Source organism: Acinonyx jubatus, chromosome A3, assembly GCF_027475565.1.
Source record: "Acinonyx jubatus isolate Ajub_Pintada_27869175 chromosome A3, VMU_Ajub_asm_v1.0, whole genome shotgun sequence".
Lineage (NCBI taxonomy): Eukaryota > Metazoa > Chordata > Mammalia > Carnivora > Felidae > Acinonyx > Acinonyx jubatus.
Genome location: NC_069388.1, coordinates 30636633 through 30655057, shown reverse-complemented (window position 1 = coordinate 30655057; position 18425 = coordinate 30636633). Strand labels below are relative to the sequence as shown.

At 42.5% G+C, this 18425-nt stretch overlaps 1 protein-coding gene across 8 annotated transcripts in view; it reads left to right on the top strand.

Annotated features, from left to right (window-relative positions):
- SLC23A2 (solute carrier family 23 member 2) overlaps positions 1–6432 on the top strand; it is a 133812-nt gene extending 127380 nt beyond the window's left edge. For all 8 annotated transcript variants that reach the window (XM_027069610.2, XM_027069613.2, XM_027069618.2 and 5 more), the window contains one exon: positions 1638–6432. In XM_027069610.2, the coding sequence (XP_026925411.1) occupies positions 1638–1870 (233 nt within the window). In that variant the 3' untranslated portion in view covers positions 1871–6432. The remainder of the gene's footprint in view (positions 1–1637) is intronic.
- The last annotated feature ends 11993 nt before the right edge of the window (positions 6433–18425 follow it).

Genomic DNA, 18425 nt, shown 5'->3' with positions numbered 1-18425 from the left:
GATGCCTCCAGCCTCCTTTTATGAATCAGTTTTTTTGCTGATAAACCTAGTGGGTTTTTTTCCTTGCTGAGTTGAGAGAAAGCAGGTAAGCTTCTTGCCCATGGTGCAGGGTGGTGGGATGTCTGGGGCACTGTCCAAGCCACCAGCCCTCCTTGCACAGCCTCGCTCAGTGCCCACGGTGGCTTTTGTCATCTTGTTCACACACTCTTCTGAGCCGGCTGTTAACAGCCTTCAGTGTGTCTCCTCCTCCTTTCTGAGGCAGGCTCCCAGCTACCTAGGACCAAAAGACAGTATGGTAGGCACAGGATCTTTCCAGGACCAGTGACTGAGAGGTGGATGGAGGCAGCTGTCTCCCCCACACCCGTAGCCCTTGTTTCTCAGCTGGGTGCATTCTGTGCCGAGCTGGGTGATGCTATGTGGGCCCTGCCTCACAGCCTTCCCAGCTTCCTAGAGGAGGCTGCTGGTACCATTGGAAAGTGCCACCACGGACACACTGATTGATGTACCTTCCATCAAGGAAGGGTGAGGCTTATTCTTGAACTTGAAGGTTTTGTTGAGATTTCTCCCCTAAAAACAGCACACCTCCAAAAAGCCTCAATCAAGAGGTTGCTGCAAATGAGGCAAAAGGAATCACATGCATGAATAGGTGGAAGGTGTTAGATTGATGGGGGTCAGTCACTAACTCTCTCAGAACTAATTGAGCGAGAGGCACAGGAGTCTGACAGGTGGAAATTAAAGTTCACTTTGTTACAGCAACATGGACGGGAGGGCCTTGCTTAAATGTAAGAAAACAACGGTGTTCCTCATCCTGCACCATATACTTAAGCTCCTCATCTGGGTTTGGGCAGAGATAGTATGTTGTTAGGTATCACATGTAGCCAAGGGCAGGTGCCATTGTGCCTCTCTGCACCAGAAAGATTTACAGGAAAAAGTCAAGGGCTCAGGAGCTTCTGAGCCCTGTGGGCCCAGATCTTTCTCCCTGACTCATTTGTCAGGCTACAACGTGGAAGTTCATCCTCACATGTTCATCCATGACAAGTGGGGAGTACGTGGCAAAAGTGCCTCTCCCTCCCTCCCCCTCCCCCACCCCACACAGATGGAGCAAAGCAGGATAAACCTTGGCATGTGTGGATGGGGGGTGGTTTGCCCTGACCAGTTTATGAAGACATTATATGTGATATAATAAAGACCGGGTCCTATTCTGCAAGATCATATTTTGCATTTTAGAAGTTCTTGTGTTGGTTTTTGAGAACAGATTTGGAGAAAGAGATGGTGAGATGGAAGACCAGACAACCAGTTGGGAGATTGTTAAAATGACCCAAGAAAGCAATAACGTGGTGTGGGACTGACCTCAACAATGGGAATCGAGAATATGGGCCACGTGGGAGGGCAGTGAGGAGGCAAAGACATCGGGATGTTTGTGGAGCAAAAGGAACAAGGATGGGCTAGTGGTTCTTAGGTTTCTGGTTTAGGTACCTGGATGGCTGAGTGCCATCAACTGCTCCTCAAGGGATCTTTGCTGTCATCCTGGCAGGTTCCATGTATGGGACAGCATGTCGGAGAATCTCAACTCTTGGTGGAACTGTCAAACTAAACATTCCATTGTATTGTTTTGTGTGTGGGGGGGTGTTCCACAGGTACTCCGGAGGAAAGAGGAATCCGGAAGTGGAAGAAGGGCGTGGGCAAAGGGAGCAAGTCGCTCGATGGCATGGAATCCTACGATCTGCCGTTCGGCATGAACATTATTAAAAAATACAGATGCTTCGGCTACTTACCCATCAGCCCAACCTTTGCGGGCTACACGTGGAAAGGCCTCAGGAAGAATGCCACCAGCCGGAGTTCAGATGAGGACTCGCAGGCCACGGTATAGCTGTAGCTCACCCTGTGGCCCGGCCGCAGTGAGGCATGAATCTGTAGTTCCTTGCTGAGTAACAAGCAGTAACCTGTATGTTTGTATATCTGCATTTACATTCTGCACCCAGAGCTAAGACGATTACAAATAGCTGTTTTTGTTGTGGGTGGTGATCGTGTCTAATATTGTGTCTCACCTGTCTCCTTATTTAAGCCCTACCCCTTGCCTTTGAGAGCGTCCATTGAACTTGAAGTTCCTGTCCTCCTGTGGGAGTGGGTGTTTAAATCCACAGCGGTTCCTTGGTTTCGGTCTCCTTCTACCACCCTGGGCTAGCTTTCCTACAAGCTGCCTCTGGGGTGCAGGGGCTTTCTGTTCCAGAAGCACCTGGACCCGCTTCTATTTTATTTGACCTCAGCCTGCACCCGCATAGACCCCCTCTGCTCAAGGGGCACCAGTATCCTCGCACTGTCACATCTGACTGGTCAAATGTGATTCTGTGTCCCCTGATGCTCCTGTAGCAGGAAACTATTGACCTGATTGAAAACAGTCAACATGGTTACCTTATACCCATATCTGTGTGTGGGTAAGGTCTGTACAGGCGTTAATTAGAATTGAAATCTGTTTGGGGGATTGGAGGGGAAAGGAAAGGACCTTGAAGTCAATATCTGATTCTCAACTGCTCTTTCTTGGTGCCACCCTCGCCCGGGATGGGCCAGCACATTTCATACTGGCCTCTTTTTCACTATAATTGAGACACTCTATCTGACATTTTATCACTCCAGGCTGGTGTGATGGGTATAGAGTGCCACACAGGGGCACTAAGCAGATGTTTATGGGAGTCTTGACTCTGCCGTCATGTGGATGTCAGTTCTTGTTGCGCGTATCTATAAATTACCAGATTTTATTCCTATTTAATGTTATTGACTATAACAGGTTTTTGAAATCAGTGTTTTTCCATGTGACCCTCTTTCCTTGCATCCCTGTTACTTGTCCCCCACCCCTCACTTCCCATTAAGAAAAGAACCAGCATTTATAAAGCTGTGGATACCATCAGGGAAGCTTGTCGTCAAGGCTTTTGAAGGCCAGTAACCATTATTGTGGTTGTGTTTTGTATTGCTTGATACCATGAAAGTGTAAATACTGTAATGCCTAATCTATTTATCAAAACTGACTACTGGACCAGAGCCCAGAAACCGTGGGTTAAGTTACACGTGAATTTGTTTTGTGAAGAAGGGAAGCTGAGGCAGGTAATCAACAGAGCTGCCATATTGAATGGTTGGACATCCTGGTAAATTCATCCCTGTAGTTCTGTTGCAAGTCATTTCTGGCAGTTAAGGCTTAAGGAGACTTTCTGTGAGTTACCATGTGGAATGTCCACTGGATTTTGATTTTGCGGGGGGGGGGGGGGGGGGGGGGAATCAGACTGGCTAAATGCTGCCTTTCTTGTTTTAAGTTATTGCAGAAGATGGTAAGAAAAGCAGTAGGCAGGGCCCCTTCTGTTGATTTCTCATTAATAACACTAAATCTTTTCTGGAAAAGTTACTTCTGTGGAATTTGGTTTGAAAATTTTCAGCCAAAGGAAACCCTGAAACACAAGGTAGCAACCTCGCTGCGTGAGGTTGTGCTTCCTAGGTCGTTTGTTAACCTGGTTGAGCCTTAGATAGCCAATGGGTGTTCTTGACTCTGACAGCAGGGCATGGTTCTCAGCAGCTCTGTGTCCACAGGGCCTGTTTCCTGCCCCCATAGCTGGCTCTCCTCCACCTCGTTCTGATGTCTTTGGCAGCATTGTTGTACCACTATAGCCTCCTCGATTCCTGGGAAGTTTGGGGCTTCAAGGCGTATTCTGGCAAGAATAGTTCAGAGCCACTGTACCGTTTTGCCAAGATCTTATTGCAGATTAAGTAAAAAAAAACAAAAAAAACAAAAAAATGAGATTCTAAATTACATTTAATTTTGTATGTTTTTTAAAAGTGTATCTGGTGCATAGTTAACTGTAGAAGCACACTGGTCAATGGTTTTCATCTCTTTAACTTGGTTAACTAACACTCAGTGCCGACAGCCATCCTGCACTGAGTTGCTCTCAGTTTCCTTCTGTTTGTGTTTTTGCTCAGCATCTCTAATTTCTCTGCTCTAAATAGTGGGGAAACTGTTAAACAGGCCAGAGATTTGCAGTATTCTAGTTCTCTAGGTGAGCAGAAGGACCAAATATCAAATAAAAGCATCTGAACCATTGGGTAATTTAACTTTCAGCGTAACCTGATGGGGCATCTTCCCTCCTAGTGAGTGACACTTAGGATATGTGCTTCAAACATCCAGAAACCCACTCCCTTCTGAAACCCCTCCTTGGGCCGGGTTTTATTGGGAGCTTCCAAATCTGCTGGTCTGGGGGATGTCTTCTGCAAGCATTTAAATGTGGAGGGAAGCCCTGTATCCATACTGAATGTTAGAGATGATGGATTTTGCTCTTTTTGTTTCGTTGGGGCCAACTTTAGATTCTCTAAGGCAGGGGGAAGGGGACAGGAGGTGGGGAGGAAAGAGGGCAGCCCAACTAAAGGTCCCATTGAGTCTGGTGCTTTCTGCACTCACTTTCACTTGAGTGAGTGGAGTCTCCTGATAATGAACAGATCCTGCATGTGCAGCACACACAACCATGATCGAAAGTGGTCCTCCTGCCGGCAAATACGCTACAGAATGAGTCTGTAATTAAAAGAGAAATGTATTCGTCTGCTCCTTAGGTTCAAGCACACACTGAAAGGGAGGTTTTGAGGGACGAAAGGGTCATGTGCATTTACATTATTGGCCTGCATTTCTGGGGCCGCATATCCACCACACTTTGGCCAATAGAACGTTTTTAAATGTTTTGGATGTAAGTGTTCTTGGACAGGGCATTCAGCCTCCAGTTTCCATAGTGACTACACCTACCCACCGTCTTTACATTGACCCTGGCCATCTCAATGTAAGAAGTAGAAAGTATTTATTTAGAAGGACAGTAGATACTGTCCCATCGAGGTGGGTGGCAAGGGAGAGCCCACCACTGGTTTTAATAAAAACTATCTAACGTGGTTCATAGAGTAATGGGGAATGGCTCCAGTCTTTGTCTCATTAGGGAATTAAACTTAGATTCTTTCATACAGACTCTTTCTTAAGAGGGTTTCAGATGTCGTAGTTTCTCGTGATTGATGGAGGTAAGAGAAGTGGCTTAACCAGGCCAGTTGGAATGAGGCATCGTGGGTCCTGGTGGTTTCCCGTTTTCATGGTAACAAATTCACACACCGGATTTGCTTTATACTGTAGAATACTGACTTTCATGATGACGACTTGGTTTATGCATGAATACTGCAGTATTTCCATATAGTAAAGTAACATTTCTACCCAGGATAATAGTCAGTTCTCCAGGGAGGGAATGATATAATTTTCATGACAATGTCATGTGATAATAGAATTTCTCCATTGATGAATCTCTAGTATGTGTGTATACTTTATTTAACCATGCGTATATTTTATCACCATGAGCTAAAGTAATTCTTTCATTCACGGCCCTGCTGAAGGATTGGTACTGGCAACTTAGACTTACGAGTTGGCAACTATAATCATCCAGAATACTGATGCCACGAGAGTGGCCAGGCCAGGTAGAAGGTGAATAAGGAGCTGTGGCAGAAGCCTCATTCCAGAACCTGCCTGGCAATGAGCGGCAACGTTGCGTGGGCGCTGTGCTTGGGACGTGCACACGCAGCCACACCCCCCGGGCACCGTGGCTGTGCACTCACTGCACGCGGGCCTGGGGCTTCTGGGGGGCGCCCCTTCTCAGGGGAGCCCCCCTGGGCCTCAGAGAAGGGCCCCGGGTTTCCACATGCCATACGTGTTGTGCTCTGTCCCCTTATGATTTGGACACAGACAACAGGACGTTTCCCACCCGCCACTTCACCTGCAGTCACCTCCTGAATAGCTTGAGAAGACCGCCCGTTGTCACAGACATTCGGCTTCTCCCTGTGGATGCGGAAAGCACGTTAGCGCTGGGCACCCCTTTTCAGCAGCCTCACACACATTCCTGCCCTTCTAGGTTGTTCTTGACTGTGCCTGGTCATCCTCCGCAGAAGGAACACCCGGCGTCCTTAGACTCACTGCGCTTGTTTCCCGGCACTTAGGGCACCCTCACCAGTGTCGCCGTCTCACTGACAGTTCAAGTTAATACCCTTTTTTGTTCGTTGGTAACAACCTCTGTTTGACACATTAATAAATTTCTGACTGTTCTTAAAGCAGTGGGGATGCCTATATTTTCCTTGCGTTTTTGTGACTGACTTTGGCTATATACCTTTCTGGGGTTTTGTTTGTTTTTTATTTTTATTTTGCATACCGAGGGTATCTGGGGGTGGGGTTGTTTTTTGAGATGTGTAATTCTTTTATGGAGTTTTTAAAAAAGAATTTTCATATTGTTTTTCTAACATGGCTTCATTAAACGTTTAAGTATTTTAAAAATATGTAATATTTGGACCAGATGTTGTGAATAATAGTAGAGATAAAGCTATTTTATTCTGTATTTTTAAAACTGTTCCGTACAAATAAAAGCTCTCCTGGACGCAGTTCCTGTTAATGTGCCTCCTCCTTTGGCTGGTCTGTAGGAAATTTGTCGTTAATTAAAAGTCATCACCCAGGGGAGGGAAATCGACTCAATAAACTCGATTCAGCAAGTCTCAGATGTTACCGTTGTTGGGGACCTGGAAGACCACAGGAGGAAAGCAGGAGCCAAAGCATCATCTGTTCCCACGAGCAGAGAACCACAGCGGGCCGCTTGGAGGATGCCTGAGCGAACCTTCATTACAGGATGCACCCTGCTGCGCCGTGGGCAAAATCAGGAACCTCTTGTTAAGTCAGCGACATCTGGAGGCTGGATGGAGAGAGCCAGTCCGTCCACACGGTGGAATCAAAGGCTTCCAGAGCAGACTAAGCCCTACTGAGTGTTTAGGCAGGGGCCAGAAATGCTGAGGCGTGGGTGCCAAAGAGGCCCGGAGCCCAGCTTGAGAGCAGCTGGTGACAGCTCGTTCTGTCAGGCCTCCCGGTGGGGCTTGAAGATGTGTGCGGAGGTGTTCGAGTATATTGATGTAGAGCTGACTTGGAATTTTCCCGTTCCCATCTCCATCCCTGGTCCATTTCTGGCAGTTTGGGCCATGAGTGGCCACCACGGCTGCTCCCATCCAGTGTGCAATCTGCTGCCTCCTGTTCCCAGTACCCTAACCTGAGCACTGCCACTGGGCAACCAGCCACAAGGTGAAATGTTCACCTTACATACATGCAAAACATGTGTATAAGGTATTAATAGAATACCCATGGTCCCACCCCCCAGCGAAACAATGGCACATTACCAATACTCAAGACCCTCTACCCCATGGGCCTCTCTTCTGGGGCACCCCATGCACCAAGAGAATCACTGTCCAGATTTGGGGTTTATCCTCTCCTTGTTTTTCTTCACAATTTTGTCATATATATGCATCCTTAAACAATTTACCGTTTAGTTTGTTTTACGTGGTTTTTAACATCATGTAAAAAGAATAGCAGTGTATGTGTTATATTTCACTCACTATTGTGAGATTCTTTCATGTTGGTACGTGTCTATGATGTAGTTCGTCCATCTTCACTGCTGGGTAGTAAAATTTAAGGTTAACAAACACAAAGATCATTCTGAAAGTTTCCAGAGACTGTAAGCCAGAAGCGGAGCCTAAAGAGCCAGGATCAATGCACATCGGATATTTCAGCAGCAACTTTGTGTATGGAGTTACATTTTTAAGGACCGAAGGAAAAGAACTTTGAACTTAGAATTTCATGTCTAGCCACTCAAATGCCCTCACTTAAATGCTTCAGATAAAGTACTTGAATATGAGGAGAAACAAACCTAGGAAGCATTGTAATTGCTGAGAGCAAGATAAACAGTAAATAACTTGGTAAAACTGAGGTCTTGATCCATTCTGGCTGCTATCACAGAAAACCATAGATGGGGTGGCTTAGAAGCCAACATTTCTCAGTTTGGGAGGCTAGAAGTCAAGTCACCAGTTGATTCAGTGTTTGGTAGGGACCTGTCACCTGGTGCATAGATGCTGCCCTCTCACTGTGTCTTCACGTGGTGGGAGAGGCAAAGGATCTCTTTTGGTGGGGGGGGGGGGGGAGCTCTTTTATGAGGGCACTAATCCCACTAATGAGGAATTCACAAATCCCCCACCATGATCATGACCTAGTCACCCCAATGGCTCCACCTCTTAATACCATCGTATTGGGATTAGGTTTTCACGTGAACTTGTTGGGTTAGGGGGACAGTCTATATAGCTCCTGGTCTCAAATTGTAATTCAAGGTCATATGAAGTTGTTGATGGGGTAAGAGAGGAGTCTTAGACATGAGAGAAACCAGACCAAATGCACCAATAACAATTATTGGACTAAACTTGCCAATTAGAAGATGTTAGGACGGCTAGAACAAAATCCTGACTTAGTCAACAACACCAGTGTTCAAAAGTGGTTCTGTTGATGGCTGCAAGAAGATGTGTTCGGGAGCTGATAACATCTTAGAAACTTTATTAAAAGTGTGTAGGGGGCGCCTGGGTGGCTCAGTCGGTTAAGCGTCTGACTTGGGCTCAGGTCATGATCTCACGGTTCGTGGGTTCGAGCCCTGCGTTGGGCTCTGTGCTGACAGCTCAGAGCCTGGAGCCTCTTTCTGATTCTGTCTCTCTCTCTCTCTGCCCCTCCCCTGCTCATGCTGTTTCTCTCTGTCTCTCAAAAATAAATTTTTAAAAAAATTGGGGGCGCCTGGGTGGCCCAGTCGGGTAAGTGTCCAACTTTGGCTCAGGTCATGATCTCGCGGTCCGTGAGTTTGAATCCCATGTCAAGCTCTGTGCTGACAGCTCAGAGCCTGGAGCCTGCTTCGGATTCTGTGTCTCCCTTTCTTTGCCCCTCCCCTGCTCATGGTCTGTCTCCCATCTCAAAAACAAATAAAAACATTTTAAAAACTTTTTTAAAAAGTATGTAAAAGTTTCTAGTCAATTTGACATCGTCTTATGTGTGTTGAGTTTAATACTAAAGTATCTCCCCTGTATTTTTGTATGTCTCTAATTCCAGAATTTCATAAATCTCTTAAAGCATATTTTTTGAAAGTCTTAGGCTATAATGGATTGGGTAAAACAAAAAATCCTTCACCACAGATAGGGTTAGAAGCACCTAGGGATGCCTGGGTGGCTCAGTCAGTTAGGCATCTGACTTTGGCTCAGGTCATGATCTCACAGTTCATGGGTTCCAGTCCCACATTGGGCTCTGTGCTGACAGCTCAGAGCCTGAAGCCTGCTTCTGTTTCTCATTCTCTCTCTGCCCCTCCCCTGCTTGTGCTCTTTCTCTCTCAAAAATAAATAAATGTAAAAAAAAAAAATTTTAGAAGCACCTCACCAGAAACTGGTTTACTTAAGGATGGACAAAATCGAAAGTAAGAGGATGGGGAAAAATCACATGGGGTAAATACTAACCATCTATTTGTTATATTCTCAGACAAAATAAATCCTGAGACAGCATTGTTAAGGTAGGAAAGTTTATGGTGTAATGATAGAAAGGTGCAATTTACAAAGAGTCAATTTTAAACCCAGCCTCAAAATTCATGCAGTATAAATGGATAGAACTATAGGAAGAAACTGATAAGTCCACCTGCCAGTGGGAGATTCTAGCACTTACCTTTTGATACGTCAGGCAGGCAAAAAGTGAAGTGAGGCACAGAAGTGAAAGTGGTCAGAGGGCATGGTTAGAACTCTACGCCCAACGACTAGAGAATACACATTCTTCACAATCACTCAGGGGTGTTTCTAAAAACTAATTGTTCTAGGCATTAAAGCAAGCCTCAAAAATCTGAAGAATACGTGTTATGCAGAACATGTCCACTAAACTATGAGCAATTAAGTTGGAAGTCAAAAAGTTGAGTTTACAAGTTTGCGTATTTGGATGTACGGAATATTGCTAAATAGCTCCATGTTCAAAGAAGAAACCAATAATAGAAATGTTCTTTAATGGATGTGTATCGTGTATCCTCTGGTGGTTCTATGCACGCGTCCTGGACTTCTGACTTTACATCCACACTGCATCTCTTAGATCTCTCCTGTAAGTTTCATATAGTTTCACTCCTGTTGTCTTTTTCCATTTCCTCTAAGTTCTAGGAGAATTTCCTGAGCAATGATCTAGATTACTGACTGGGTTTTCTAGAATATTGAATCTCTTACTCATGTCTTGTAAGCAATTTATTTTGGTCATTTTCAAACATAAAGAGAAAAGCATAACCACTCCCCCACATCCTACAACCCAGCTTAACAGGCGTCGACTCCTGGCCAGTCTTGTTTCAAACATCTACACCTCTCAACTTTCCCTCCATTTTTCTGATCAAATCCCTCACATATCACATCATCTGTAAATATTTCAGCAGTTATCGCCAAAAGGTAGTTAAAAAAAAACAACAACCTGTCTTTAAAATTTAACAGTATTTAATATGATCAAATAGTTACTCAGTGTTCAAATTTACAATTGTCTCATAAGTATTTGAGATAGAATCCACATAATGTTTATACTTTGTTATTGGTTGATAAGTCTCTTCCTTGGAGTTTTATTTGTTGAGCAATTTATTTGTCCTGCAGTTCCCTACAAGAAGTGCTGAGTACAGCTCCTTAAATATGTTCTTTGGCCCGAATCTGGTATTGGTGGGGGAGAGCACTATTTTGTAAGTGGCTGTGTGTCCTTCTGTCAGGCAGCACACAGTCTCTCCTTTTGTGATGTTTACAGCTATTGGTACCCCATTCCCAGATCCGGTAGTTTATTGGGGGACATTGCATTTTTTAAATTTGGTTCAATAATTTCATTTCAAGTTAAAACACTCCCACAAGATGCCTTCATAGATGCAATAACCTCTCAAATCCCACTGAAAGCATATCTTAGGGACTTTGCTCCCATTTCATACGTTTCATTGGCAAATGTTTCTTCCAATTACTCTAAATATACCCTTCTTTGGGACTATTGAACCTTTTCATGTATCTGGTGATTTTTTTCTGACCGCTTATGCTAAAGAAGGAGGTCTGTGTTTGTTCAACAACAGGATTTATGGTGGATTTGGTTGATTACTTTTTCCCCAAAGCTTATGAGTTGAAACTAGAATCCTTTAGACCTTTTGAGATGACCTCTCCTTGGACTTTTCATCAGTTTGCATCCATTTACCAGACTCTTGTTTATTTGGCAGTAACTCACCATAGGTATTCTTCCAACATTTCCATTTTATTACAGATACCTTCATATTTATGTGAACATGTGCTTACAAGAAAGTAACAAAAATGTAGCCCAAGATCTGTGATCATTATTTTGGGGAAGTGGGGTTGCAGGTTACACTTAATGCCATTTTTTCTATCCTAATTTTTTTATTTTTAAACTGTCTTAAATGCAAATTACTCATATACATGTTTCTTCAAATAAGATGAAAATTGTATTATAAGTAGTAATATCACAGTTGAAGAAATAGGAAAGTCCCTGTACTCTTCTAATACTAATATAAAACATTCCACTTCCTCAAATTGTACTTGACATTAAAATAACAGTTGTGGCCAAATATACCTCAGTAAAAATATGAAAGTGCTAAAGCTACCACTTACTCTGTTTGCTACCCTTTGTCTTATATAGGAAGATTTTTGCCTCCTAAATGACATACATGGCTTGGTGGATAAAATCTTCCAGAACATTCCATCCTTAGGGACCGGGGGCAGGTGGGGAAGTCAGTTGGGGAGAGCACAATGGGGTTTGAAAACACAGGTTCAAGCTGAATGTCTCTCAGATGGTGGACTTTGGGCATCTGTCCCTGAGCTGGGTCCAGAAGTCTACAGTGTGCACTCCCATACCACACCCCGTCCCCCAACACACACACCAACACAGCGCTGCTCTGAACTGGGCTGATGTGGTCTCTGGACTGATGTGCTCTGCCTGGGCAGAGCAACTAGAAAACTCTCCTTCCGTTGCAGCCTCAACCTTCAACCACTATGGAGATGCTGAGCCTCAAATTCTGTTTATATCAACTATGAAGCAACTGCCCTTGGAGACTCAAAGATGTCAGAGGGCCTTTAATATATTTGTGTGTGTGTGCAAACACATATGTACAATTTGTTTTGTTTTACCTCTTGGGCAGCAAGTGATCCACTGTGGTCTCAGGAAAATTATGACAATGACTTTGAAGCAGGAAGAATCACCCTCAGAGAGATCTTCTTAGGAATGAGCCTCTTGAGCAACAGAAGACTTTTTAAATAAAAATATTTCATCTCGAGTAGGAGCCTAACCATTTGTATTGTGGTCCAGTGATCAGATAATGAGCTTTGAGCGTTCAGATCTCCAGAGCCTTCTTCCCATCATGGCAGAAACTGCCAAGTGTCCCTCAGGATCTATTCTCCCATTCTTCTATGATCATGCAATTGCAGAAGGGCACAAGACTACACTTCCCAGCCTTGCTTGTAGCTGACTATGGTCATGTGACCAGGCTCGGCTGAGTGAGGAGTAAACAAGGCTGAAGTTACAACTTCTGGGTTTTGTTCTTAAAGGGTAGATGCTTACCTTTATTTTTGTCTTCCCCCACAACTCCCAACCCTTCCTGCTGGAAGGCAGAAGTGGTGGCCAACCAGTGCATTCCATTTCAATGAGGACAACACCGGGGTGGGCAGGAAAATACGAAAGGAGGAGCCTGAAATCCTAACGACAGCAGCACAGAATTGATGTGAGAGAGAGATACACTGGTTTAAACCATTATTACTTGTGTATCTGTTGTAGCAACCAAAACTGTGCCCTATTAGAGATTTTGTAAGTCAAAAACCACCTAAACTTGGACTAGCAAGTCTTACATTTCCACCTAAAAATTGACCAGCTATATAGCCTTGAGCATGTCATTCAACTGTTTTCTTCTCTATAAAATGGAAATAATACTCATCCAGAGTATTAGAAGGGATTATAGGGGTTAAGATACAAAGTCTTAACAGGCTAGGTTCCAGTGCTCCTCAAGTCCTCTCCAGGCCTTGTAGGCACACACAGATATTTTTATAGAGCGTGATCATGGTGTACATCCTTCCACTGGAAGAACTTGCCAGGCCAGTGCCGAGACTTGGATATGTCAATCTGTAGAGTCATGGGTCCCATCCCTAGTTCCTCTGTGTTCTCTAGACTAGCCAAGTCCTTAAGTGGCCCAGAATTTTCAAAGAGCCTCACAGATACCCAGACACATTCCCTGAATTTGACCACCACCTGGGAGTTTTGTGGAAAGTAACTTCAAGTCTCTCTACAAATGGGACACAAATGTCTACTCACGTAGGAAATGGAGTGAGATGGGGCATGGGGAGCTGGACTACATCCAAAGCCAGACGTTAGGATGAATGAAGATGTAAAGAGAAAGGAACCTGTTATTAGAGGGTTTCTTTATTGATGTTTTGAAACTATCAAAGTAATATGTGCTTATTGTGACTGGCAAAACAGCTCAATCATACAGAGATGTGAAGAGTGAAAACTATTCCCCCAACCACCCCAATCCTACCCCATCTTGCATAACCATCATTACCCATCTGGTGTCTCCTTCCACTATATTCTTGTTTGACAAATGTATGTAATCATAAATAGACATATACAAGGGTTGTGCTTGCTGATTTTATTGAAATAGAATGGTGGCATACTACGTTCTGAAACTTGCTTTTTTTCATTTTATAGTATGGCATAAGCATTCCTACAAAGGGGAAGAGGTAGATCTGTTTCCTGATATTTTATGCCCTCAGATACAGTTTAACATAAATAAGATCTTATACACAACGATTTCTTTTTAGCGCAGCCTTCTTTACATCTTTTCTGTTGGCTTGCTTTTCTTTTTCCATTTCCCTCTCCCTCTGCCCATCCTTCTGTGTTGCTCTAGTAATCCATGTTGGCAACCTGCTTTTAGCATTCATACATTTTTCCATGTTCCTCCAGCTATGCAAACTGCCTACCTACCTGTACACGCATATAGGCATCAACATCACATATACACATTCATTCATGTTTTGTCAGGTTTTGCTCTACCAAAAAAAAAAAAAAAAGATCCTCTTAAACACTTTTCCGCACCACGTTGTTCCCCCAACAATATCTTGCGGAAGTCTCTACAAGTCAGCCACCATCACTCTGATTCATTTTTTCATAAAGATTTTATAATATTTCTTGCTGAGGATTCACTGTAGCTTATTCAAAGCTGATATCGGTGTTTTCCATTTTTAGCTGTCCTAGAGAGCTACAATAGACATTTTTGTAAGAGCTTTTAACAAATGATAAAATACTTTCCCACCAGTGGAACTGGTGGGCTAAAGAGCATGAGTATTTTGGGGGTGCGTGGGTGGCTCAGGCGGTTAAGCATCTGACTTCGGCTCAGGTCATGATCTCACAGTTCAGGAGTCCCAAGTCTTGCATCAGTGAGCTCAAGACCCTCTTTGGGGGAGCTTACGCCCTGCTTTCTCTCTCTCTCTCTCTCTCTCTCTCTCTCTCTCTCTCTCTCTCTCTCTCTCCTTCTCTCTGCCTCTTGCACACTTGAGCCCTCTCTCAAAAAAAAAAAAAATTAAAAAGATAAAGAGTATATGTACTTTAAATGTTAAGGGATCTTACTAGATTGCTTTCTAAAAGCCATAATAATTTTTTTTTTCCGCGAGCAAGGTATGAGAATATCTCACCCCTTTCCTCACCCCTGCACCCCTGCCAGCAATGACATTACCTTTCTCTTAATTTTTCTCAGCCTAATAACTATAACAGGATATCTCATTGGACTTTAACTTACCTTTCCTTGACCATCATGTATTTGAACAGCTTTTTAAAAATATTTCTCAGCCATTTCGATTTTCCCTTCGATGAATGGTCTGTTCATATTTTTTGCTCATTTTTTTCATTTAGGTTGTTTGTCTTTTATTTTGTGAGGTTTTTTTTGTGTGTATTATGGATATTTAGCTCCTCATCTGTATTATAATTTTTTCCCCACGTGTATTTGTTTTACTATTTCTTGCCAAGAAATATCAGGAACAGTGTTAATAGACAAATTTGGAGGGGGGGATTTTCACAGTACAGATAGAGTTAAATATTCATGATGCATAAAGAGCTCTTATTAATGTTTATATAGTTAACTATGTCTGTGTCTGCTGAGCAAGTGTGTTTCCTGTTTTGATTAAGACAGTCTCCCCACCCCTAGGTTGCATGTGTAGTCCAAGATTTCATTCTTGAGTTTCACTATTTAATTTTTTACATTTAAATGCTTAATGATTCTGGAAGTTATGTTTATGATTGGCTATTCTACTAATCTGTTCCTATTATAATAAGAAGGCAAATCCATGCCTACTATTCTTTTCCATATATTTATTACATTTTCTCAGGCTTTTATTTTATTTGTAAAGACTGTATTGCTTTATTACTACCAACAGGAGTGGACTGCATGGGGTGGGTGGTCAGTGCACCGGGTTCAGGGTAGGTGTGAGATGTTGGTTGGGAAGCTGGAAAGAAAGAAGATGGGTTTGGAGGCCAGGCCTAAGGGTTCCTCGGATTAGTTTATGGGAATGGGAAGCCATGATAAAGGAGTTATGGCAAGCCAGAGCCATGCTGCCAAGCAGAATGAGAAACCCCTGGAAATCTAGCTGCCCTTCACAGTTGAGGTTCCATTTTTGCATCATGTGGTCAAGGACACCAGGGTCTTTCTGGCTCTTTGTGAAGGCAGTCAGTTTCATCTTCATGATGCTTAGGAACACACTCTGAGAGAGTCTGCAGTTGTTACCATCCCTCCCAGGACACTTCTGGAACACAGCAATCAGAGACTCAGGGCACCACTCAGTCTCTGTAGACTTGAAGATCCTTGCCTTGTTGGAGTTGAATCAGAGGCTGGGACTGGGGAGTGGCTCAGAGAGGTCTGAGCAGCCTCAGCTGTTTCTTGTTTATTAACATTGTATTAATCACAGTTTATCCAAATCCCTAAGAAGCCCTGTTAAGATGCTAACTAGAATTACAGTATATTTATATATTTTTCCCCAATAAAGTATGTGATACATCCTTTCATTTGGTTAGAATCTTGTTTTTAAGACCTTCAAAAGGATTTTGTAGTTTTTTCATATATGTCTTATGCCTCTCATTTGGTTTATTTGTAAGAAGTTAATAATTTTATTGTTATTGTATATGGAATATTTTATCTAGGATCTAGATCTCCACATGTATTGTACACATCAGATATGAATTTTTATATATTTGTGTTATATCTAGCCAGCTTACTAACTTCTATTATTAATTCTTTTAGTTTTATTAGGTTTTGAATTCAAACAGTGTGTTCTTGACAAAAATAAGATAGTTTTTACTTTTTCTTGACTGATGCTGGGATTCTTTTCTTTTTCTCTTATCGTACTGCAAATACTAGAGCTCCAAGTCAATGCTGAATAATAATGATGAGGTCAGGCATCCTGGGTAGTTGCTGATTTAGGTTGAGTGTCCATTTAGAATATTTCCTACTGGATCTTAGTAAATAGACTTTATTATATATTTAAGAAGTTTCCAATTTTATTTAGCATTTTATTTTTTTTTGTTCAGTGTTTATTTATTTTTGAGAGCGTGAGAGAGCATGAGCAGGGGATGGGCAGAGAGAGAGAGGGAGACACAGAATCTGAAGCAAGCTCCAGGCTCCAAGCTGTCAGCACAGAGCCCGACATGGGACTCGAACCCACGAACCACGAGATCCATAAAAAATATATTCTCTACTCAAAAAACTTAAGTATGTTAGTTCTATTATATTATTCTATTGCTTTTATTTTACATTTATTAGACATGTCAAAAAGTTGTATTTAAATCTCTAACACTAATTTTTAAATGGAATTATCCTCATGTTTCTAATAATTTTTGCTTTATATATTTAGTTTCCTTTTTTTTAGAGTAATCTCTGTGCCGAAGGTGGGTCTCAAAATCATGACCCCAAGATCAAGAGTTGCACACTCTGCTGACTGAGCCAACCAGGCACCCCAGTTGCCATGTTGTTTTGTGCTCATATGTTTATAGCTGTTATATCTTCTTTGTATGCTGTGACATATATTGTGACTCTCCTTATCCTATTTAGTGCTTTAAATTTTTAAATTTCATATTTAATATAAAATATCACAATTTTTAAATTTTTATTTTTTATTTTATTTTAGAGAGAGAGCGTGCACAGTGAGGAGGGGTGGGGGGACAGAGGAAGAATCCATGCTCAGCATGGAGTGCCACATGGGGCTCCATCCCACGACGCTGGGATCATGACCTGAACCGAAATCAAAAGTTGGATGCTCAATGAACTGAGCCAGCCAGGCGTCCCTGTCATTCTATTTCTTTTTTTTTTTTTAATATGAAATTTGTTGTCAGATTGGTTTCCATACAACACCCAGTGCTCATCCCAACAGGTGCCCTTCTCAATGCCCATCACCCACACTCCCCTCCCTCCCAACCCCCATCAACCCTCAGTTTATTCTCAATTTTTAAGAGTCTCTTATAGTTTGGATCCCTCCCTCTCTAACTTTTGTTTTCCTTTCCCTCCCCCATGGTCTTCTGTTAAGTTTCTCAGGATCCACATAAGAGTGAAAACATATGGTATCTGTCTTTCTCTGTATGACTTATTTCACTTAGCATAACACTCCAGTTCCATCCACGTTGCTACAAAAGGCCAGATTTCATTCTTTCTCATTGCCAAGTAGTATTCCATTGTGTATATAAGCCACAATTTCTTTATCCATGCATCAGTTGATGGACATTTAGGCTCTTTCCATAATTTGGCTTACTAGCAAATCGAATTCAACAGCATATGAAAAGAATTATTCACCATGATCAAGTGGGATTCATTCCTGGGCTGCAGGGCTGGTTCAACATTTGCAAATCAATCAATGTGATACATCATATTAATAAAAGAAAAGAAAAGAACCATATGATCCTGTCAATAGATGCAGAAAAAGCATTTGACAAAATTCAGCATTCTTTCTTAGTAAAAACCCTTGGGAAAGTTGGGGTAGAAGGAACATACTTAAACATCATAAAAGCCATTTATGAAAAGCGCACAGCTAATATCATCCTCAATGGGGAAAAACTGAGAGCTTTTTCCCTGAGATCAGGAACACGACAGGGATGTCCACCCTCACCGCTGTTGTTTAACATAGTGTTGGAAGTGCTAGCATCAGCAATCAGACAACAAGAGGAAATCAAAGGCATCAAAACTGACAAAGATGGAGTCAAGCTTTCACTTTTTGCAGATGACATGATATTATACATGGAAAATCCGATAGACTCCACCAAAAGTCTGCTAGAACCGATACATGAATTCAGCAAAGTCGCAGGATACAAAATCAATGTACAGAAATCAGTTGCATTCTTATACACTGATAATGAAGCAACAGAAAGACAAATAAAGAAACCGATCCCATTCACAATTGCACCAAGAATCATAAAATACCTAAGAATGAACCTAACCAAAGATGTAAGAGATCTGTGTGCTGAAAACCTGTCATTCTATTTCAACTGTGCTTTTTATATACAGCATAAACCT